Here is a 24,576-nt window from a genome sequence, read left to right on the forward strand (position 1 = left end):
CGGGCGGTGGGAGCGGCGGCCGCTAGATAATATATTCTCTGTCGGTGGCTCGCCCCACTTCCCTGAACTTTGGTCCGCTTCGATTGTACGCATCGCTGACTCTGCACGCACCCTTAGTCAAATTAATTTTATTAAAATCCCTCGTTTTCTTCACAACGCAAATTGAGTCTTGGACCTAAGCCGGCAAAGTTTTCTTTTCATGGACGGGGTATCGTCAAAGGTTTCGAGCGAATGAAAGGCGGCGTATATTTTTATATCGTTTATTTTATCCGGTATACGAGTTTCCATAACACGTGGCGATGAATATATGGATTCCGTACATTCAATATCAAAGTAAACAATAATGTATATAATAAAATGTAAATATGGCGTGACAGTCGGTATGTATCTCTATATTAATAAATAACTTGTTGGCACCGAGCAGCGCTGACGCTTGACTATCGCATGGACGCTACTGAACGTGGGTGATGCGAGGACGCCCCGCGCGCCCGCACCTCGCCGCGCGCCACGCTCGCGCCACGCACGCGCCACGCACGCGACACGACGCATCAATCAATCTGTCGCGTCGTCTCAACGTGACTAAAAGAACGGCTGAACGTAAAACCTTTATTTCCTTCAGGAAAGGCCTTTTAAATGACTTCATTGTTGAGCGGGGGCTTTACGAGGCTTCATGGTAAGGACTCTATTAAAAAGGAACTCTTTTAAAATGAGGCTGTATAAGTTAATTTACGATTCAGCCGTTGTTTTAAGTATTTGACCAACGAACCGTAGAGGGATGTATCTACTTCACAGTACCACGTGCTGCCTACCACTGGACAGACAATAATGAATGGATCGTTTATGAGTACAGACACAACGCGCGGCAGACGCTGGAGTGATGTCTTCCCGCAGCCGGCTATGCTCGATGGAGATAGTCAGTAGATACAACTGCAGCTCTATGAAAGCCACAAGTCAATAATATTTACGATGCCAATCCTACGTCAACGTTGTTTAGGAATGCGTTCTTAATTCAGCAGGAATCATTGAAATGAACACACCAGTAGTGGTATGTTGTTTAGACACAAAATGGTGAACTACACATAGAAGAACGACGAGCTCAATTAAACCCTTAATGTCGCTCTATCAGGGCAAATATAAAGATGTGGAAGTGGGTCACAGGCACAAGTGTGTCTTAATGGCGTGGGGTCAGAGCTCAGAGCCGCACAGTACCGCGCAGCACCGCGCAGCACCGCTAGAACTGACCCAACTGACCTCTCGCTGATTAATATCACAATTATTTCCGAGTAACAGCTATAATTAAGTTATGTTACGTACATTTTACATTTTTGCTGTAATGGAAATATTTTTCAGAGAAGTATTCTGAGAGATACTCGTACTTTGTTACAGAGGGAAGATGTTTTTAGAAATAATATTGACAGTAGATTTATTAACATTCGAGAAGACGATGAGAACTGGTACCTGTGAAGTAGTTATGTGATGTTTTAGCGTAGCATCGTTGTTGTGGCAATGAACGGTGGTTGCGCGTGGCACGTGGCGACGTTGCCCAGTATAGCAACAGTGTCTAGTGCTGACGTACTGTGCAGTAGAGCAGCTTACAGGCGAGGTGCGGGAGCACGGCGCTTCTACCGGAGCCGGCGACACTGAGGGAGCACGGGGCGGGAGGGGAGGGGACCACACTCTACGAGCACGCCGCCGCGCCGACCTCGCACAACACAGCCTTCCACACTTCTGTTCATCAGTGTGAGCTGGATCGTGTGACGACAGCCGCGGACGTGAGGAGTAGCTGAGCAACACTAGTGAGGGCGGCACGTGCGTGCGTGTGTGTGTCGTGCCCGCTGTACACAGGCGACACACGCACACGCGCGCACGGGCCGCTACTGACCTCCTTACTATCTACACCGAGCCGCAATGGACGGAACATTACGTTTCCACATATATCCAGGTACGTAAACGAAACAACGTTTTTTTCGATTAAATATATTAATTACATTTTCAAAACTCATTGTCCAATTGACGATAAAACGCTCAGAGACGGTACAAAAATACATCTCGCTACATCTAATTAAACTAACGATAAATGGTTTGTAAGATCCACAATAACACGCGGAGTGACATGCTCGCGACGCGCCCGCGCCTCCGCTCACATCACAACTCTTAACAACAACAACGACGTGCGGGCCGTGCATGCGTGCGCGCGTGCGTGCATGCGTGCGTGCATGCGTGTAAGCGTGCCGGCGTGCGCGACCCACACAGACAGACAGACGGACAGACAGAGAGAGAGAGACCAACAGTATCGAGAGGGAAAGGAACGTCACTAAACACAATCTAAGGAAACTAACGTCGAGAGACGACGCCGGCATAACATCGAACATTTGATAAAAATTTGTTACACTTACACGCTACGAGATTGTTGCAAAACTTGTGGTAGCAAATATTAGTATTACTGTATTAGTACTTCGTTCATACAAAAACACGGCCGACCTAAACGGGCGTCTAAAATTGACATCGAAATTTACACGATTCAGTTAAGCTATGATACACTTCCATATTTATTTGTTAAGAATTTGACATCTATATAAAATATATGATAGTTATATGCTAGCCGAGTATTGCTTCACGCTTCACGCTTCACGCTTCCGGCTCAACACTCTCACTTAGCCTAGGATTCTCATTGGTGTTCACATTGCCCTAATAATTCACATACCTTTAGATACGAACGTAACGTACATAATATTTATAATCAATATAAGAAAATCTATTATAAAATATCAACAATTTGGCACATTCGTTTCCTGTTTCTAAATTACGCGTAGAAATCAAGTGGACATACGGAGTAGTCGACGGAGAGGAGAAATGAAATGATCGCGAGACGAGAGAAGACGAAGACAGGGAACAGGGGAACCAAGGAGTCGGAGTAAGATTAGGCCAGCGCACGCTCGCCGCCGCTGAGTGCGCCCGCCACACCCGGCCCTCACGCACCGCGCCGCGGCGAGCGTGCGAGTATAGTACTTATACGAGTATAGACACGCTACGTAACAAATGATACTTACATACATACATAGTTCTACGAAGACTAGAGTAGGAGATAGATAGATCGCGCTCTCGGGAGAGGCGACGAGGGATCCGCGACGGACGGCTCAACAACACAGTTGTACGATTTGGACGAGTCCAGGCGAGCCGAGGGACCGTGGAGCGTCCGCGGACAGACGGTGCGGCCCGAGCGGGAGACGCCCGGCGGTGGCCCGGCCGCTCGCTATGCGGCCGCCGGAGACCACGACCGGGCTCTTTCACATAAGGTTTATCGTCTCTCGTCGATTTTTTCGGACACGGATGCCGCTCTCACACCGCAGCCCGCCTGGAGCAATAGTGATAATGCGGCTCGCACGCCGCTCGCATTTAGCGGCGCCGAGCGACGAGGTAGGCGGCCAGCAGCGACAGCGGCGACGGGCTCCCGGCGAAGGTAGCGGCGTTGTGCAGGGCGCGCACGGTGTGCCTCGCGGGCGCGGGCGAGGCGGGCTCGACAGGCGCGGCGCGGCGCGGGAACACGGCCACGGCGCCGCCGCCGGGCGCGGCCGCCACGCACCACACCTCGTCGGGCTCCACCACGTGCAGCACGGCGCGCCAGCAGTGCTGCGGCAGGTCGGGCGCCAGCGCCGCGGGCAGCGCGCCGCCGCCGCGCACCCACAGCACGCGCACGCCGCGCCCGCACGCGCCGCACTCCAGCCGCCAGCCGCCGCGCCACGGCGTCGCGCTCAGCGCAGTCGCCGTCGCGCCGCCTGCACGCCACACACACGGTCATCGTCTACGAACTATCTCCCCAGTATCGTACACCACAGTTGTAAGTGTTGGGCGCTCTCACCGGTAACTTTGAGCGTGACTCGTTTGAGTTCGCGCAGTCGCATGAGGTCGGGGCCGCGCGCGCCCACGCACCGGTACTCGCCGCCCTCCTGGTACAGCGCATCTTTGATACCTGACAGTAAAAGATTACTTTAAAAAAAGTTTCCAATCGGCTTCCAAATTTCAGCTTCCGGTATTCCAAACATTAAAATAGAATACTGGTTATGTTAAAATAACTACTTTTACTGGAACTCGTGATCGACTCACCCAGCACGCCGTGCGCGTGATGTGAGCCCGCGGGCGCCCACGACTCGCTGGAGTTGCCCACCACGCGCCGCCACCAGCACCCGACGCTCCCTGATAAGTCGTCTTTCATTAGTCACTGATATACATGGTACTCGCGTTTAGTTGGTACTTAATTTATGAAATTCTACCTTTAGGGCAGTGCAACTGCACGTTGCCTCCGAGCGGCACCTCTACTTTCTGATGGTCAGGCTCCTCGGGCTCGGGCTCGGCTTCCGTCGCCGTCTCCGTGATCTCTTCGGGAGCTGCTGGAGAATAACAGCATCAAATATATTTCTTTAATACCATTCACAAGATGACTTGGAAATGAATTAAAAAAGAAAATGATTGTAAAAATGTGGCGGTCATCGGACGGCACCTGGTAGCAGTCGTCCGCTAGTGTGTTTATAATATGTACCTATAACGTTGAGGTAGTAGCCGATGGAGGAGTACTCGGTGTCGAGCCAGGTGGCGCGGCAGCGGTACCAGCCGGCGTGCGAGCCCTGCAGCGCGGCCCAGCGCAGCGTGGCCGAGCCGCGCGCCGCCTCGTCGCCGCCCTCCAGCGGCGGCGGTGAACTACACATACACAACCGATCATCAATGATGCGATCACCACTCATCTCAGACAACACATTACCTACGACGTATAATATCATTATTGTCAATACTTTTAATACAGTGCAAAGCGTTTGCCTGATATGGACATTTTAGTGCCGATATAACATCTAGATCATCAGAGTTAAAAGGGAAGAATTTTAGAACAGAACTGCGGAACTACGTACATCTTGATAAACCATTATAAAGGTTATGAACCCAACTGGAAACAAAATCAGTTGTTTTCCTCAAAACGAGGAAAAGTTATAAACAGCTAAAACATACTAAGGAGAAAGACAAACAACGTGAATCAATGAACCATTCCGGTATGAAAACTAAGCCACAAAACTTTATGTATATAAACTATCCCGTGTTGGGTCATGGTGTGGTGTTAGCGGCGTGACGGACACACACACACACAGTGTCGATCAATTAGCTAGTTATAGAGGCGAAAAACGAAGTAGAGAACCGAAATACATATGTATATTAATAGTCAAACACTAATTTGGTCAGTGAACTACAGGAAATATAAACATGAAATTGGTCAGTCGTTTATTCGTCGAGTATATAAAAGTGCAAATAATAATTTGTTGGGATCCATTAAAATAGACTATGGTAGCATGTACGGGGCTCGTACAAGTCGGTACATCCCACGCACTAAGTAAATACTTCCAGGGTGTTTACAATTAACCCGGAGGTTTGCGCAGTCAAGGTCACGGGGAGGTCAACGCGGGTACTCGCACAATTACTGTAATGTTTCAATTAGGAATCTTTTATGAAGGTAATTTAACTGAACTTGGTGTTTTAGTGAATAAATTAGCAACAGTATGGCGAGAGGCGATGGAGATATTATCATGTCTGTAGTAATGTTTTGTTTGAGCCTCAGCTGCTTGCACACCACAATTTTCAGTTTATATCTTGATTAAAAAAATTGGTTAAGATTACAATCGGAGTCCTAGTGGTGTGACGCATTAATCTTAAAACCTAATATTTGAATCATAACTGTTGTTCGTTCAAGTGAGCTGGCAAAAGGCACGGTATGTGGTCACCTGGTAGGGTTGGCATCGTCCCGCAGCCACCAGGCCCTGGCGGGCGGGTTGGCGTCCACGTCGCAGCGCAGCGCCGCCGCGCCGCCCGCCGACAGCGACACGCCGAACCCCGGCCACCGAGATATCACGAACGAAGGAGGATCTGCGCACAGACACACAGCTTCAGAACATACCTACATAAGTACATAGATATCATTCGATACTGTCGCATTACGTCGCATTATGTCGGTTATTATCGAAATCACTTTCCTAAATGCGAGATCATATTAGTTAATTTATCCTATTTATTCTTGTCTTGGTTCTCTAGTCTTGAAAGCCGGCAGTGAAACGGCGTATAGAAACATTTTAATTAGCCCCCTAAGAGTATCTATGTGTGGGACAAGGCCTGATAGTAACATAATATTTAAATGTTAGCAGCCGACCAACAATGTATTTGTGGTGGTCAGTTCTATTATAAACGCTTAGCTCATGAATTTCTCAATTCATCCTAAACCGGATAAAAATGATACTTGTCAAAAATATACCCCTCTCCCTTTATCGGCGGGGCGGGAGCGGGGGCGGGAGCGGGGGAGCGAGGTGGGCGCTGGTCAGTAATCAGTCGCGCAAACATTTGGTCAGCGCTAAGTTTCACAAAGAGCACACATCACACCAACACATACGAACACACGAACACACGAACACGAGAACAGACCGACAACTGTTCAACTAACCGATGTTCGATAAACTTCAATACACAAACATTACGCACTAAGTTACGAACGCTCTGAGCAGTGAGCACATACATACTGGCTTTACTTACTGAAACTTGAGCTTGTATCTACACATATACACCTCACCGCTAATCTGAGATATAATATGTATATTATATGAGATACTAATTATTGCATTTACGATTACCTATTATAATTACTGGTAAAAAAGGGGGGTGAAAGAAAGGCAAAAGAAAAATAGTGGAAAATTATATCTATTCCGGTATAAAAATGACATTTTACTAATGCGTACCATCAGATTTTCACAAAACAACACAGTAACAAGACTACCGGCGGTACTTTGTGTTTACAGCCAGGAATGACAACGTAAAGCCCCGGGGAGAAAGGGCGTTAAAAATAAATTGCTACAGTATTTTTGTTCTCATTTACACCTTTAAAGAGTAGTCAGTTGTTTTAATCTGTTAATCCTGTACATGAAACAGGTGGTGTTCACGAGCCGCCGTACATCGGTACATTCAGTGCGTTGTACAAACAAGTGATTCGCGTCGTTTTGTCACGGCGACACATACACGGCGTGTTCGCTGCTGCCCCGCACTGCCGCGCCGTGTCTGCGGCACTCGATACATGACGAACACGCGCTTAACATCACAAACAACGCAACATCTACACAGAACATCTAATCCCTGTGCACAAACAGCCACTAGTGAATCATTTCTAGTTAATCTGCTTCTTTATACAAACTGTTTTGTTGATCCGCAAGTATGCACTACATTATTTTTGATAAACTGGTCAGATTCTTTATCCAATGTCCGGGCCTAGAAGATTGAACTCTTGGAAAATAATTTTCACTAGAAGTCAATGACCTTTGTTGACAATTTTGTCACTTAATGGGTCCGAAATATTATCGGTTTTAAGTTTAGCGATCCTTCGTTCAGCCTATGAAATTTCCCAGGAGGGATAAATTTGGGTAAAATGCATGTATATTGCATAATGCAACTTGAAGCGTGCATGGAAGTATTATCGATAATATCGTTGCATGTCCGGGCATGTTCCGCGCACGTGCAGCGTCGGTCGCGTCGCGCGGTCAACATTCTCATTTACATGATTCATTCATCCCGGGAGCGAGCGCGTGGCGCCGGGAGCCGCGCCCTCAACTTTGTACCGACTTTGGCCTAATCCATTGGATATTCATAAAATTTTCGTTCCGTCATAACTGAGGCTCGAAATTCACAAAGTTAGAAATACTTTTTGTTCCTTTCACCGAATTATTCTGTTTCAAAATAAACTACAACATCGGTTCATTAGAATAAATTAGTGCGAAGGCATTCGTTTCGTTTGAAGATAGAACGTGTGTCGTAAGTTTGCTAACATTTCGACACACGTCACGTTCCCGTAGCGCTCCTCTATATTTGAAGGTTAAACAAATTCCAAACAAGGCCTTCGCTAAACTACCCGTAATACCTACTACACGTCTATTTGCTGAAAATAAATATAAAGCGTTATACATTTATCAAAGAAGTAGTGAAATACATTTCTGAAGCCTTATATATCAATGCTTCGTTGATCTAGATTTTAGCGGATGAGAGTGTGAAACCGTCAATCACGAGATTTTCATTCGAGGAAGGTGGGTGAGTAAGAGATAGAGTGTTGTGCTACTCACAGGTGACGTGTATCTCGAGCTTGGCGTTCATGACATGTAGCGGCGCGGCGGGCGGGGCGTGCGGCGGAGCGTGCGGCGGAGCGTGCGGCGGAGCGTGCGGCGGCGCGGCGCTGGCGGCGGGCGCGGGCGGCGCGGGCGTGCGTTGTCGCGCCTCGCACATGAGCGTGGCGTTGTGCAGCTCGCGCGCCGCCGTCACCACCGCGTGCGACACCGACACACCCTCTACACAACAACAACAACTTTCACTAAGCTCACATCCTGCACCTTGACGACTCTGCCATAGGACGGTAACTGTAACCAAAGACGGGCGATTTTCCACAAGTATCGACTATCGACTTGTTTCAGAGCCGGATCAACGCGGCGATGGCATTTTGGGAGAATTACTATTTTCATATAATTCAAAATGTGAAACGCTCGTTAGTTGACAATGTCAGGACTGTAACAAATTTCGCATCGTGTTCATGTAATGTACGATGCAGTCAAGTTTACAAATTTTCATGAACTAGTACAAGAAATATGACACAAGAAAATGTTTATAAGATTCGTTATTTAAAAAGCAAGATATCCAATTATCGTTTCACGAAAAGGTCAAAATGTAAGCCGTTCATGAATGCTTCTGATTACTTTGGTAAACTTGCAAAACAGCTTATTCAGGTTTATCCCCTGAGCGTTGAGAATTGCGCGCTACTTGAACTTTTGTACGAGTTACTTTGTAACAGCGAGTTGTGATAAATAAGTTGAGCAGTGAGGAGGGGGGGGGGGGGAGGGAACGAGAGTTACCGATGGAGTAATTGGTGTGATGTATGCGCAGGTAGGGGCGGTGGTCCAGCGCCGGCTCCACCGCCAGCAGCCGCCACGTCAGCTCCGGCGGAGGCACTCCACCTGCACACACGCACAATCACGAGCATGTTAACAATTCGACAACAAAGGAATGAATTTAAGTTCATTTTCTGCATAGGAAAAGGAATTTACTAACTTATATTTATGCGAAATATTGTAATCTGGATAAAGTTAACTGTAGCTATTGCAGCGCACCGTGTCTCTCACAAACTCACAGCTGACAAATAAATATATTCTGTAGCTCACGAACACGTATCGGATCTGTGTGATATACGAGTATGTGGAGCTGCAAGCGTGACATTGATCTGTTACCTTCAGCGACACAGCGCACTTCGAGCTCGGTCTTGTCTCTGACGGGCACCCACGTGTTGCCGGCGTCCAGGCGCCGCCCGTCCACCGCCAGGTACACCGAGCGCACCGGCTCTGTGCCGCACACAATACACATGTCCTTCATTCAATGTTCAAGTATTTAGCAGCATACAAAGGACGGGAGATACAGATAGGGAACACCGAAGTATTGCACTTATAAGGTACCTCTAAGATATTTAGCTTTTGCTAGAGATTACTCTTGAATGATCCAAACGAAAGAAGATATAAGTTCTTCTAAATAACCTGTATTTCGAGCACCTCGGTAAACATCAGCACCTCGGAAGTAACATAAAATTCGCAATTTCGCTCGAAAAAGTTTTTCCTATTACCGTCTGGTTGTAAATGAGAGCGTTATCACAATAACAATATATTGTTTGTATCAGTTTATAAGACAAGCTCATTTGCGTGCTACGAGCCCCGCGGGACTCGCCACACCAGTGTAATGTACTACGTAAGATGTTCATTTAGCGAGCCGCCTGTACTACACGCAATTGTAACGTGCTAATGCTTCTACAATTTTAAGAAGCGTAAATTCTTGGTATAAGACTATATAGATAAAAGTTGTGTGTTCACTCACCGTAGATAAGTAATCTGGTGGGCTTCCCCGACACAGTGTTTCCCTTGTCGTCGGTGTGTGTACACCTCCAGGCGGCGGCGTCTCCGCGCGTGGCTCGGCCCACCACCAGCGCGCCGCCGTCGCGCCACACGCCCTCGCCGCCGGCGCCGGAGGCCGAGGCCGAGGCCGGCAGCGCCAGCGCCTCGCCGTCCTTGTACCAGCGGACGTCACTGGAGTTGGTGATGTCGCAAGGAATCCGCGCCACCGAGTGCGCCTCCACTAACAACTCGCGTTCTAACTTTGCCGCCTGTTGACAATACATGTAAAAGATTAACGATATTTAGTTAGGATTAGATGCAGCTCGAGTGCACGCCAGTGCGACCCTTCTCACTGGCATGTAGTCAAACTCATGGACATATTTCGTAGTTGAAGTTAGTGCAAGCCGACAGACTATAAAGTAAATCGAGAGCCGGTAATGAAACGTACATAACACGTCAGTATGTATGCCAAGTTCCCTTCATTCATCGCGTCGAGTGCCAAGTGATTAAGCTCGGTATAATTTTCGCAATTCTGTCGCTAAAATGTCGCGTCGAATAATTTCCCTGTGAGTCGACAGAGTGAGGCCAAGTCGACAAAGTCGCTGATGTTTACGTGACTTTAGCGTCCATAAAAATGTCGGAAAGCGTAAGTTGTTAAAAGTGCTAATGCAGATGTAAATGAGGAAATCTCCGTGTATTTCAGCGAGATCTGAGTAATCACATTATAAGTCCTAACGAAGTACTGCGACAATTTGTAAGAAAAATAACGAAAGACTTAACGAGCTGAATTTATTCCGGACTTAATGAAGAGGACGGACGAGTAAAATAAACAAGACTAGCGCCGCGCCCGCCCTTCGCCCGGGATGCGGCGGGGCTCGGCGCAGCGCGCGGCGGACGCAAACAATGCCGCCCCGCGATGAATATTCACTTGCATCTGTTGTCGGGGATTTTTCCTAAAATAACTTACTGAGTTCTCTCAGCTCCCCTGCGACTCGATCGATACATGTTCTACTGAATTTAAAGTACTATTTCATTATACTACGACAATTCGAACAGAATGCACTAAACTTCTCATTCAAAATAACTGCGGCTATTTCAGACCGAATTGGAGCACAGCACTCGAGTTTGGACCGGATTAGGATTAGATGGGAGTATCGACGCAATACCACTGCAATATTACTGGCAACGACAAAGTAACTGTTGTTCTGTGCAATACTCTAGGCATTTTAGACAGAACATTATCAAATGTAGCGAAATAGATTGCACAAAATCAGTTAATTTTTTAAAAGTATTGGTTTTGATGGTAGTGATAGAAGGTTGCGTGGTGGGACCTGCGGCGGTGCATGCTGGTGCTTGTTGTCGTGGCGCGGCGGCGTGCGCGGCGTGTACTGCGCCTGCGCGGGCCGGATCACGAACGTGTCGAGACGCGAGGAGGCGCGCGGGCCGGGCGCGGCGCCCGCGTCGCCGATAGCGTCGCGCACGGCGCCGCGGATGTTCAGGATCGTGTCGCCCGTCTTCACGCGACGCTCGCCGCTCGACCCTGTCGACTGTAAGTGCACTATTAATAAACAAACAATTGTCGCCTTTGCGCATTGTTGTAACAAAAAGTCCTGTTTAGTCTACTTTAATACGGCAGAAGAATTTGTTTTGCTATAACATTTAGTTTATTAGGATATTTATTTAAAGTAAGATTAAACAATTAGCTCAGCTCGCTTTTAGATAACTTAGTTTGAAACTGTATCTCTGGGTGTAAGTGTGCACTTACTTTCTGCGTCTTATCCCACTGTGCTGCACTACGTTTAACTCTATTCTCTTGATTGCTTTGTACGTTCGTTGCGTGTTCAGTCTCTGCTGCTGCGGGAGTGGTGTCGGGGGTGGTGTCGGGAACTACGTCGCTAGCGGGGTCTGTGTCCGGCGACACTTCGCTGTCTGTTGCATCTGATGGTAGTTTGGTGTCGATACCGTTATCTACGGGAACATCGGCGTCTACGCTTGTGTCTAGTGACACTTGAGAGTGCAGCTGTGTGTCGGTGTGAGTGTCGGTGTCGGTGTCGGCGTCAGTGTCGGTGTAGGCGGGGGGGTCGCGCTCGTCGCGCAGGACGGGGTAGAGGGGCGCGTCGCGGACGAGGTCGGCGTCGGCGGGCGTCGGGACGTCGGTGCTGCTCCACTCGGAGCTCAGGGCGAAGGGGAAACCTGCCGACAAACAAACAGACCATTACTTTCATCGTTATACATGTTCAATTACTATTCAATAAAGACATTTTCTAAACGAGTTTTTGGAAACCGTCAAAGTAGCAATAGTTATAATAATATTTTAGAAACAATATCAGTGAAGTTATTTTATAAGCGAAAACCTTTTCTGTTCCGAGAATTATCTTTATTGTTATTCCAAGTATTTCAGAAAACTATCATCCTTTCAGGGACACAATTTAATCAGGCGACCTACATCTAGCACGAATGGAAATTGTTAACAAATTAGTTGACAACTGACAAGAACAATTTACCCTCTATCAAGTTATAATACAATTATTTAGACCGTGACACTCACACGTGTGTCTCGCGTCGCTCTCGTATATAAAAATAAGGTTCATTGGATTTGAGTGTCGTCTCAAATGGAATTAGACGCGTAGTATATTTAGTTTGTATCGGCAAGTAGCGGCAAGCGTCGCCTGGTGGGTACTGGTGGGGAGTGGCGGGGAGCGGCCAGGGTTGGCACGTAATCACGTAGCTATCACGAGTAAATAAAATATCAGCGACACCCGCTACCCTATTTACGCCTACGTTACGTTTGCTCTACTTACTAGGGTTGCCACTCACCGTTTATCGTAAATACGTTATATACCTACTTAATACCACTATTTAACACTGAGTAAGCTATTTTTATTGAAGGTTATAGGATTATAAAGAATATATCTTAATGTCATGTCGTGATGTGTTGATTGTTCAGCAATCTTGTCAGTGACTTGTTGTTGATGAACACAGAATCCCTGTACTTGTAATCAGCGATATTCCAATAGTAATATGGAGTAATTTTAAACCCTCAACCACTATATCAATGAAAATTTGTACGCAGACCATTTAAGAGTTACCTAGTAACGTACCGGTGGTAGCATTCAGGCTACATAAATTACCTCTTCTAAAATTTAAATATATTGAGTCGCCAACCCTGTGGTGGTGGAATATCGTAAGAAGTAGGTAAAAAGGGGATGTGTCGCGAGAGTGCCGCGTAAATCATATTGTTATTGTCGCTACGGCTTAATCGCACGCTTGAAACACGAGCTACTCGCTCTACGCGCTCTCCTCGCTTGAAACACGCTCACACGCTCAAACACGCTCAAACACGCTCGAATACGCTCAAACACGCTGACACACGCCGAGACTCGCAGAAATACGGGCTTGTGCTGAGCTAAATACGGAATAAAAGGTGAGATGTAAATACGTTCTTACAATGTCTTTAATATTTCTGTCTCAGTGATGTAGGTGAATGCGGGTTTAGGGAGTGCTAGTATACGGATAATACACTGGAACTTTGAAACTGTCGAGAGTGTACCCGTACATTGTGCACGCACTTGGCCACTATAAACAAAGTCCTGCACAGTTGGATGGTTTTAATGAAACTGGCTGCCGTAGCCAAATATCGGCCAGGACGACATTCATTCATACGGGGATTCAAGCGGAACTTGTATTTTACCTGGAAACGCTGAAACGGAACAGGGCACCACCATCATAGTAACCCGTGTCGTTCAAAAACGTTCAGACATTCAGAGGTAGAATGCATGTTCAAGTAATAGTGCAGAGCCCGCAGCTAGATACAGATAAGAAAGGTACTGATTGACTTTACACAAAATAATACCATTTTACTTCTCTTTATTATAAACTGTCTATTAACAATAACTTATTAAAGTTTCTTCAGAAAAGACTACAGTTGCGTACATCATACTCGCAGTACTCTTTGATCACTTCACCTCGTTGAGTCAACAACTACTAACAACAGTCAACAACAGTCAACAACAGTGAACAACTAAGAAGTAGTGGGATGCAAATACTCAAAGTTACAAAGTGATCGTGTTAACGCTGCTCTTTTCTCGAGCTTATTTCACAACACCACTACTTAGTTTATAACAGCTCAGATTACTCATTTATTATCTAATAGATACTTCAAACAAATTATACCAACAGAGTGTCAAGCTAGTTTATCAGCTAAAAATAGCAAGATTTTTCCCAAAGATATCATTTATTGCTTTGTCAATTCACCAAAATTGGTCCAGCCGTCCAGATATCATTAAGTTACAAACACACAGGGGGACATAGTAATATGTATAGTCACATTCGCGATTTAAAAAATCGATGAAGAAATAGCCAATAATTATGCACCCTCGAAATTACGTCAAACACATCCAAGTCCATTCTTCCAGTCAGTAAGATATTCGATGTAAGTGCGTTGTGACGTTATAAAACGCAGCCGTAAGCCTCTACGTGGCCGGCACTCGCGGCTCTCTAGTTAAGTGTCAAGTTTACGGCGACACTGTACCCTCGGTGTAAAGACCACCGTATAGGAGGAGATATGCCTTCAGTTGCGACTGATCTGAAATGAATGCATGTTCTAGACGTATCCTACGGTGGTCTACATCAATTTCAAAACATTGGTCTTTCTGAAAGACCTAGAAAGATCCCGTATTCATAAGGAATTAAGTTTACAGCAATATTGAGTGAAAACTTAGAGCCTGATGGATAGACCGGTAAATATTTTCCTGTCAAATATATTTTTCAATTGCAAAGCACAGTAACCTGATGCGATTTTCCTCCTCCCAGTGTGGGGAAGGGTTTAAAAGTTGTTATAAAAAGGTTCTCGGCGCGTTGCGGGAGACCCACGTAACGTTCCTACTAACATCTCACACGTTACTACTCGTATGCACCGTACCCCGTAGCGACGAGGCTTTCATTCAAACGTGTTGCGCAACAGAACCTTTAAAGCGATAAAACCAGCAAGTAATAACGATTGTTACAGGCTCCGGAATGTAAAATTGCATTATGATCACTTTAGTGATATGGAACCCGTCAAGAATTCTCAGTTTTTCCTATTAAAAGAGTAGGCTTTTAGGAGTAGGTCTATAAAAAAGGATTAAAGGGTTTAGGTTTCTTTTTGAACTAAACTTTCGTAGTAATCGTCGCCCCTACAGAACATTGAAACATTAGACGACACTGGTTACGTGATAGAGCTTTACCTTATTTTCTGCTATTATTTTAAACATGTTCGGCTCTATGAACAAAATGTAAATAAATAAACTCAAAATAATTAAAGCAAAAGTCTTCGTTTAAAACTACAAGATGTTCGTTAATTATCGTCACGAAACTATGAGCAACATTAAACGTTTTGTTAACGGAGTGATGTGTCAGTCCGCTCTGAACCCTTCAGTGCGCGACACGTGACAGTTCTCCCGCTACCACCACCACCGCGCCGTCGTCGTACACAGTGGCTCAGGGCCGCCCAGGGTGGCTCACTGCGGCCCGCCGTCGGGGAAACTTTTCAAATTAACCCAACTATGTGTAGCCGCTGTAGCTGTGTACCGGCGACACGTGGCCCCGCACTAATAGCCGCCGGAACAAACAAGTGTTGTGCGACTATCAACTTATTAATAATACAGACAAGTGTTTTCAATGTGTTGAGCTACAATGGGCCGCGTTTAGTCGAACAATATCACTGTGGGTACAGAATATAGAGGGTTAGCTAACGAAACCTTTGTGTAAAACCACGGCCACATTTGTAACGAACTATTAAAGCGAACTGTGTTCCCATCGCTAGCATACTGTTGCGCTTGCGTTAAAGTTGTGAAAAAGACGCAGTAGCCACATTAGAGAAGCTGAGACAAATACCTGGTTTGGCTTTGTTTCAACTCTTGTTACGTTTTTTGTTGTATTGGTCAAGCTGACCACACGAAGCTCTTGACATGACTTACTACTGTGATGGCTATTGACAAAAGTGAACACTGGCAATGAATGTGCCCTCCGAGTCATCGATGGAGTGGACACTAAACATTGCTTCACTCGCCGATCGTTTACTGAACGAAAGCGCTACTGGCTTATTAGTTAATAGTGTGATCTGCGCTTTACTCTTGGCCCTTTGCTGACTGTAGGGAGTTAACCGACCAGTGCGTGTAGACCTCTCAACTCTATTACTTTACATTTCCCACAGAGGTCAAGCAAACAGTTAACAAACCGGGTTTTAATCAAACTTGTCGACAACTACTTAAACTGTGGACTAAAACTGTCACACCACAGTTCACTTTTAATTGCGAAGTCCCTTCGAAAATGATTCAGTGGTTTTCGCAGAGTGCGCAGAAAACAAATAAAAAATATCTCAACATTTTTTGGGAAACGAAATACGATTATTGTAATGGTTACGTTAGCATAGATAACGTCTGCGTCAGGAGAAAATTATTTCGCTCGATTTGATAAGAAAAATTGGTAGCAACCCGAAGTAATGTAAGCATAGAGGCAGTGAGGTATAAACTCGTAAATCGTATATTTGATAGTCGGCAGTGAGGTCGTGACGCGCGGGTCTGCCGGCGGGTCTGTGAGCGCGGGTCTGATGGCGCGGGTCGCGGGTGTACCGGCGCGCGGCAAATGTTTACGAGTTTCCGCGCCAATGACCAGCGCCCAGTGATGACAGCATCTGATCTAATTAAAATATTTATGTTGCTGATAAATATGTGTTTTGACAATTTATTATGTTTACCTTTGACGAGATACAGTTAGTTATTCTATTTAGTGTAACTACACAAACATAGAACGTTTAGAGTTACGATTTACACTAAACGTCTGTTGTTAACTACTTGTTTAAGGATGTAAATGAGGTTCAGAATATAGAATATTTTTTGTTCTTCTACGAGAGCATCTCACTGTAGTGCGGTTCATATTACATACATTAAATGCTTTCCAACATTGAACGTACAAGTTCATCTCTGCCGTACGTCCTATTCATCTCAGAGAAGTTAGTCGTCAACAATATGGCGTCACAGTGAACTCTATCACATAGTGAAGGAACAACCGGAACAGGCCTACACGGAAATTATGAAGTAATTCCCCACTTAGCAAACTTCCACTAAGTTTTAATTGGAGAGCTCAAACATATGAAGTTTACTAACACATACAAACGTACTATCCCTCATATTATATACCCACTTACTGAAGCATTAACTCGTTTAAAATTATATATTCCATACTACCATAGTCTTGTTAATTTGCATATTTTTCTGTCCTATAAAAAGGATAGTAGCACGATTTTCTACAGTCGGCACTAGCGAGTAACAAGGGTTTAACATGTAACATGTAACATGTTCTGAAAATGGTTACCACGACACCCGCTAGGGGCGCTGATCAGCTTTTCATACAGAAATTGTGGACAGTAATAGGAAGTCGCCCTCAGGAACTCGATCTACCGAAAAATTTATATTCGGTGAAACTTAACTATTCTATTCGGTCACAAATATTGTTAGAACCGTTGTTGGTAAAATAATATAAAATATACTTATCCGATTGTTGCCGAGTACGTCTGTGTGTGAGCGAAAATAAGATAAAGTTATAAACGATCAATTCAGTTCGTTTACGAAATTTCCTTTCCAAGAATGAGAATAAAGCTTACAGCTACCTACTGTGGCTGGTACCGGCGACCTTGAGCCGCGGCTTAATGTACATATAAAATATGTTGGTAGAGACATTATAACGAGATCTCATTCCGTAATCTTAGCAAATCCTTATAAAACAAATGTAGGCACAAAATGGAGCTAAGGTCGCAAACAATTTAAATGGTCTTATCAAAGCCAGTGGGGAACAAAGGCTGCGATCAGCGAGCGGCTCGCTCGACTGCTTCGCTAGCGAGCACTTTAAATAGGTACTTAAATTAAAATTCGCATTTAGCAATTTGAGCGGCGCGCGGAGATAACGCGCCGTGATGTATTGCGTTGCGCGCCGAGTTACGAATTGTGACGATTAAAGCTACGCTTATAATAATATCTACAGACGCTAGGCGCGGCGAGCTCCCTACCAAACAACACTGACTCTTGTTTCTAACTTTCCTTAACTGCATATTTTTTTTTACTTTCCTCGCAGCGGCTTGTGGCCAGTTGTGATTGCATTCAAGCACTCAAAGTTATTTGGCGCGTCCTAAATTGTGAAACACCGACACAACTACATCATTATGTATAGAGATGACAGTTCGTGTTTATGCTATCTAGTGTATATGGATATTAACAAAGTACATAATGTTATATATTTCAGTAGAGTGCGCTTGCATACCTCGCTAAGTCTGCACCTCGTCTCATTGCCACGTCGTCACCCAGCCATTGAGGTAACAATGTACAATGCGTCAACAAAGGCGATACACTGACCAATGTGACAGCACCACGTGTTTGTGTTCATGTATTACAAGTGCGGTTTTGTAATTCACTGAAATGTGGAAACCGATACATACAGAAATTACTGATTCAACGTTTACGTTTCATACTTCAAGAAAATATCATCTTTCCGATACTGGTCCGATTTGAAAAATTCTTTCAGTGTTAGATAGCCTATTTATGAAAGCTATAGGCTATATATCATCACGCTACGACCAATAGGAGCAGAGTACCAGTAAAAAATGTTACAAAAACGGGGAAAATGTTGACCCATTCTCTCTTATGTGACGCAAGCGAAGTTGCGCGAGTCAGCTAGTATATAATAAAAAGACAAAAACAGTCTTAAAAGTAAACAACATAAAAAAGGATTAGAGTAATACCTCGAGGGATAACATCGACCTAGAACATATCTAAGTATCAAACAAGCGGAGAGAATACATTATATATTTCACTACTACTTACTTTACCATGAAAAACAAACACAATACTTTGTTATTGGTGAACAAATAAATGTGATGTTTTGTCATTAATTTGTTATGTTTGTATAGTCGGTAATAAGTGTGGCAGCCCTGGCGGCCGGGGAGGGGAGCTTAACGAGTAAACACTTAGTGACGTCACGAGTGCCGCCGTGCACTTAGGGGTGCCTTTAAGAGATATAAAGTACTTTGACTGAATAATTGCTTTATTGGTGCAGTCGTTGTATAGACTGCTGGTGTGAACTTAGCGTTGTTGTAGTGATAGAGACGTCACGATCTCTGTTTTTACTAAACTTCGTCATGTTTATTGTTAACCAAAGGGCTAATTAAACTAAGATTTGCTTCCTTTTTGTACATGTGTAGACTTACCTATTCCAATCTGATACAGTCATTATACGACTATGTATATGTGCCTTAAACGAGATCAACATCAAAATCGTAGCAAAATCTACTTAATGAGTACAACGAACCTTAAGAGTATCCCCGTCAGTCAAAATATGAAGCACCCCAATACCAGAGCTGCTTTAAGCGAGGGCTTGCGGAGCTGAGCGAGGATTATCTTCATAATACCTGCACTTAATTGTGACGCCGGGAGTCGTGGCGGCGCGGCGGTGGAACAAGCCGCGTGTTGGCGTAGGTCGCGACTACCCAGCGAGGTGACACTCACAGAACAATCATTACCAAGTACTTAACGACGCGAGGGAATACATTCAACGACGCGCTCGTGAACTGGGGCTAACCCATCACTCGTAACACCCTTTCATTAACGGAAAGGGTTGTGGTTGTAATAATTTGTAACGATTACTTCATTATATTTTGGTAACAAGAACAGATGATAATGCTACTGAAGACACATTTGTCATCGAAACTAACTATGAAACAAGAACCAATTCTGCAATTTTGCCATATCAAACGCGTGGTGATGCGTTAGGACTATGTAGAATACGATAAAGCGGTGTATCAGAGCTACGCACGTCTTAGCTGTAGGCAGGTTATTGGCGCACACATCGAACTCTCGCTCGTTCCAGCGCACGTGTGGCGCTAACTGCGACACTTAACGCGCCTCCTCGCCTAAATGTCTGTTCAACGGCCTCATTACCCCCCCCCACGTCTCCCCCATCCCCTCGTGACCCTGGACCCCCCCCCCCCCCCCGACAGCTCGCAGATATAAGAGACGCATCTATCGGTAATGTGAAGCTTTATGACGCGTGATTTGAACGCCTCCCAAAATGTTATTGGATTTTTTATTTGCGAAGATTTTCTTTAATGGCTGAAGTTGACAGCTATTTTTGGTGAAACTAACGAGTTAGCGCTGAATGCATTCTGAAAATTAAATTTTGCTCTAATTATATTAAAAGTTTTCAGCAACATATTTAGTCAAATTATTCTTAATGACATCAGTCTCTAAGGCTTGTAATAAAATTATCCTAGCTTTTATAACCAAGACTAAAACAGGTTTACTGATAAGATTTTTTTTGGAAAAACAAATAAAAAATAGTCCCCTGCAGATAAAAATACAGCACAAAGAACTGTTTTATTCATAAAACAGAGAAGTGCAGTAAATCTTGCATTGCCGCGCGTCGTCGTCTCGTCGTCGGTCAAACCAGGGAACATTGAGGACATAACAACTATTTCTATAATAATGCTGTAAGTTTTAGTGCCAAACTTTTGTGAAAAATATACCAGTAAAATGTCTGCGTAAACTAGCTCCCTTTATCTACCGACGTACAGTCAGCAACATAAATCGGTGAAAAAGTTTTTCTTCCAAACCTTAAACACTGAAGCGTAGCATATTTTATCCAACTTCTTCCCTTGAATGGACAAAGATTTTCCATAAACACTTTTGATTTATCTCATGACCTGTATTTATTTATTTATTTTAAACTTAATATACAACTTTGTATAAAGGCGGACTTAATGCCAGGAGCATTAAGTTCCGTAGTCATGCATTTCGAAAATTGGCATAGTCGTTGCACCCCACCGTTCACTTGGTCCACCTCGACGACGTTATCTTTCTCGCTTATACTCCATACAACAAAAGTCTCGTATCAATCTTATGTATATGGCTCAGCAGTCATCGTTAAGTTAAGGATACTTTCATCATTCGTCACCGTGCGGCACACAGCAGATATATTAAAAACTCGTGTATCAGCACTTGCAGTGGACTGTACTGGTGTAAAACAAAGCGTATCCACGTTCATGGCGACAGACATTAGCGTCGTGTGAGGTACTGTGCGCCACAATAGCCGTCGCACCGTCTGCTGCGAGCTGTGTGTCGTCTCGTACCGGTGAGCAAGATAAAACACCTGCAAATGACGCCTTTGAATATAACGTACAAAGAAACGGTGACTTTACGAGTTTTTATCACAAAAGTTGTACTTTAAAAAGGGCAGATTTCGTGTTACTCGTAACTAGTGACAATGTATAAGGTATGTATGAGTGAAAGAGGGTAACAGAGATCGACTTTTGTAACTTCTATAATAATAAAGTTGTCATGTCAAGTGAAAGTCCCTGTAAAAAAAATAAAGCAAAGAAATTACTTTGAAATCAGTCTTTTTACATGACTATCTGGGGAACTTAAAATATTTATAGAGCAAAACATAACAATATCTATCATATTATACATCAGTTTTATGTTGTGAATGTTATATATCTAATAATATATAGTGATATATAAATAAATATCACTTTGTTTTTGAATGCAAAGACTTCATTAAACGTAAAAAAGGTAGAATCACTTTGAAGCCTAAACATCAAAAGCTTAATAAGATTAGGGCGTGATAGTTTGAGCGGCGTCCTTTTAACATCTTTACTGTAATTGCCTTTTAGTGCGCATCTTTGAGATTTATTTATGAAACCTTTTAAGTTAAACAAAAACTAAATTGTATATTTTAATACTTTAGGACTTTTTTCAACCTTTGTCATAAAATATCACGTTATAGATTAATTACAATGTCTATGTTTTAATCGAGGCACTAACACGCGTGTGCGTGTGCGTGTGCGTGTGCGTGTGCGTGTGCGTGTGCGTGTGCGTGTGCGTGTGCGTGTGCGTGTGCGTGTGCGTGTGCGTGTGCGTGTGCGTGTGCGTGTGCGTGTGCGTGTGCGTGTGCGTGTGCGTGTGCGTGTGTGGGTACGCAAAGTAAATTGAATGAGGTGTGAATTACGAGCCCTTCGCACAGGGCGCGTTACTGACACATCACTGCATCGCAACGTTACGGTTCAACGGAGCCGGAAACAAACCCGCAATGGAGCGGAATATTTTTATGAAAATATTGTCCCACTTGTCCACTTTTAACCAGTCTCTCTCGAGGTAAGGGCTTAGGTTTCACTTCACAATGTGGGTCAATTCTGGCCTGGTAGACTACATCTTCGTTCAAGACTAAAGAAAACTATACCATCATCTTAACTTTGATTGACCGTTTCAGTAACTTGAACAGTTTAGGTACTTATGCCTTTTAGATATGAGTAATGTATTACGATTTACATTCCTTTACAAATTTTTCCCCGTAAGAGCAATTCATTTCCTATGTACCTATAATATGTCTTTGCTAAGTCATAATTGTATATGCGTCTCCGTTTTTCGTTTAGTCTGTGTACACATAAAGAGTATTTGATATAAATGAGCAGCGACATTGTAAGGACGACACTGTACAAGTGTACGATACTGTACAAGTCTGTACGATACTGTACATTGTGTAGGATTGTGTACATATTGACGTGGAGCGTGTCGCCGACACTCTGTCTGCGAGGGAATGTCTCAGTGAACGAGCCCCCCGCAGTCGCAGGCAGAGCAGATATACAGTACTATACTTACGAGGTTTAGGTACTTTCTGTCGGTACTAAATTGTGTAAACAGTTTTGCTTGAATGTTTTTGAAGGAATACTTGTCCTTAAATAGCAATTGACTATAACGACGGGCTTAGTAATATCTTTACTATCATTTTGTAAGATTTTTTGACAAATACGACAATCAAAAAGGAAAGTTTAAATACCTTCCTATATCCTTTATTGTTGCCAAACGTATGCGTATAAAAATCACTCTCTGTACCACACCCACAATCCACATGCGTAATTATTTTACAATATTTACGTTATTATTTTCCTTTATTAACATCTACAATATCGCCTACTTTCCTTTCATTTAATCATTAATAGTTCATTCGTCCGGTGAACTTACTCGAGGGTGGACCTCTGTCTATTTTTTAAATTTAATATTTAATATTCTGCTTGCGAAGTTTGAGTCGTTTGTGTTTGCAAGATCGGACCCTCTCTTACTATCTTGGGAAAGTGTCCATAAGAAGCCGACGCCATCTTCGTATCTGTATAGCGGCGTCCCTCTCATCATTGTCTGTGAGTAGAAATTAATAATTGCTCAAGAAACTCAGAAAAAGTTACGGGTGTAACTGGGTTTCGAACCGGCGGCTTCTCGTGCAACTGTGCGCTGACGCTGTGCTTGTCGCCGCGGGACCACCGATAGTGAGCGGCGCATCGCGAAATACTCTACCCATTTCGGCACAGCGTACTGTAATATCTCAATTGCATTGTGTACCTATATTTTCTTATTTAAAAACCATGCAGCGTTCACCGCCGTCAACGTCCGTCTCCTCGCCAAACTTAGCGAGTCTAGCCAGTACTGCAGATACTGTAACACAAAGAAAGAGGAAACAACCCAAATCAGAAATAACCTGCGCCATTACCACCCTCACTCAGGATATGAACACGAAACTTGATGAGTTGAGGAAGTCCTTCGAAAGTGCCTTATCAAAGTTAACAGACAATCTATTGAGTATCAAAACAGATTTAACCACCGTTACTCAAGCTGTTTGCGACATAAAAAACGATTTGAACTCTCTGCGCTCCGACCATATTAAATTGGAAAAACATGTATCTGTCCTAGAAACAAAACAAAATGTTCTATGTCAAGATATCGCCTCACTACAAAAGTCGCTACAATATACATCAGACCAGCAGGATGACCTAAACCAGCGGCTTGAAAATATTTCTGGGCAGTCCAACTGTACAAATGATTGTGATTCTGTAAGGGTGGAAATGATCACTAAAATCGACAATCTTGAGCAGCAAGCACGCTTATGCAACTTAGAAGTGTGTAACGTCCCTGAAAGGAAAACTGAAAACTTGATATCCCTCATGGAGGCTATTAGTTCTAAAATTAAATGCCCTCTGCAGCAGAAAGACATAGTTTCGATTCATCGTGTTCCACATGCCCAGAATGACAACAAAAAACCAAAAAACATCGTCGTCAAACTAAACTCCCGTATGTTGAGAGACAACTTTATTAGTGCAGTGCGATTGGCGAAAGGCGTTGCAACTGATCAAGTTGGAATATCCGGAGCATCGCAACCTATATACGTCAATGAACATCTGACATTGCGTAACAAACTGTTGTTTCGTGCCGCCCGAGATGCTGCTCGAAAAAATGGGTTTAAGTACGTGTGGATCAAACACGCTACCATCCTTGTTCGAAAGAATGACGGCACCCCAGCTATGGCCATTCGCACACCACAGGATATGGATAAAATTAAATCGAATAGCAAGTCAACAAAACGTAATTAGCTCAAATAGTTTATACTTCCTTATCCTGCATTATATACACAAAGTGTCATCTAACGTTAAATATCCGAACTTACTTAACATATGCGTTTCATATGAATTTATATTGTACTATATATTGATTTTTAATTGTGTACATTCGCCACCTTTTACATGTTTAATTGAATCTTATGCTGTATCTTATAATCTTCACATTACTAG

General features: G+C 44.0%; 1 protein-coding gene across 3 annotated transcripts in view; it reads right to left on the bottom strand.

Annotated features, from left to right (window-relative positions):
- Positions 1–252: 252 nt before the first annotated feature.
- The window catches only part of tei (irregular chiasm C-roughest protein teiresias), a 79,639-nt gene continuing 55,315 nt past the window's right edge, over positions 253–24,576 (bottom strand). For 2 of the 3 annotated variants that reach the window (XM_076131652.1, XM_076131653.1), the window contains exons 3-14: positions 11,701–12,128; positions 11,267–11,482; positions 9,919–10,204; positions 9,285–9,395; positions 8,913–9,014; positions 8,133–8,354; positions 5,763–5,904; positions 4,538–4,695; positions 4,272–4,388; positions 4,105–4,194; positions 3,860–3,970; positions 253–3,776 (exon numbers count right to left, since the gene is read on the bottom strand). In XM_076131652.1, the coding sequence (XP_075987767.1) occupies positions 3,397–3,776; positions 3,860–3,970; positions 4,105–4,194; positions 4,272–4,388; positions 4,538–4,695; positions 5,763–5,904; positions 8,133–8,354; positions 8,913–9,014; positions 9,285–9,395; positions 9,919–10,204; positions 11,267–11,482; positions 11,701–12,128 (2,363 nt within the window). In that variant the 3' untranslated portion in view covers positions 253–3,396. The remainder of the gene's footprint in view (positions 3,777–3,859; positions 3,971–4,104; positions 4,195–4,271; positions 4,389–4,537; positions 4,696–5,762; positions 5,905–8,132; positions 8,355–8,912; positions 9,015–9,284; positions 9,396–9,918; positions 10,205–11,266; positions 11,483–11,700; positions 12,129–24,576) is intronic. The other variant, XM_076131655.1, reaches the window with a different exon arrangement.

The sequence above is a fragment of the Anticarsia gemmatalis genome, chromosome 26 (genome assembly GCF_050436995.1).
Source record: "Anticarsia gemmatalis isolate Benzon Research Colony breed Stoneville strain chromosome 26, ilAntGemm2 primary, whole genome shotgun sequence".
NCBI lineage: Eukaryota > Metazoa > Arthropoda > Insecta > Lepidoptera > Erebidae > Anticarsia > Anticarsia gemmatalis.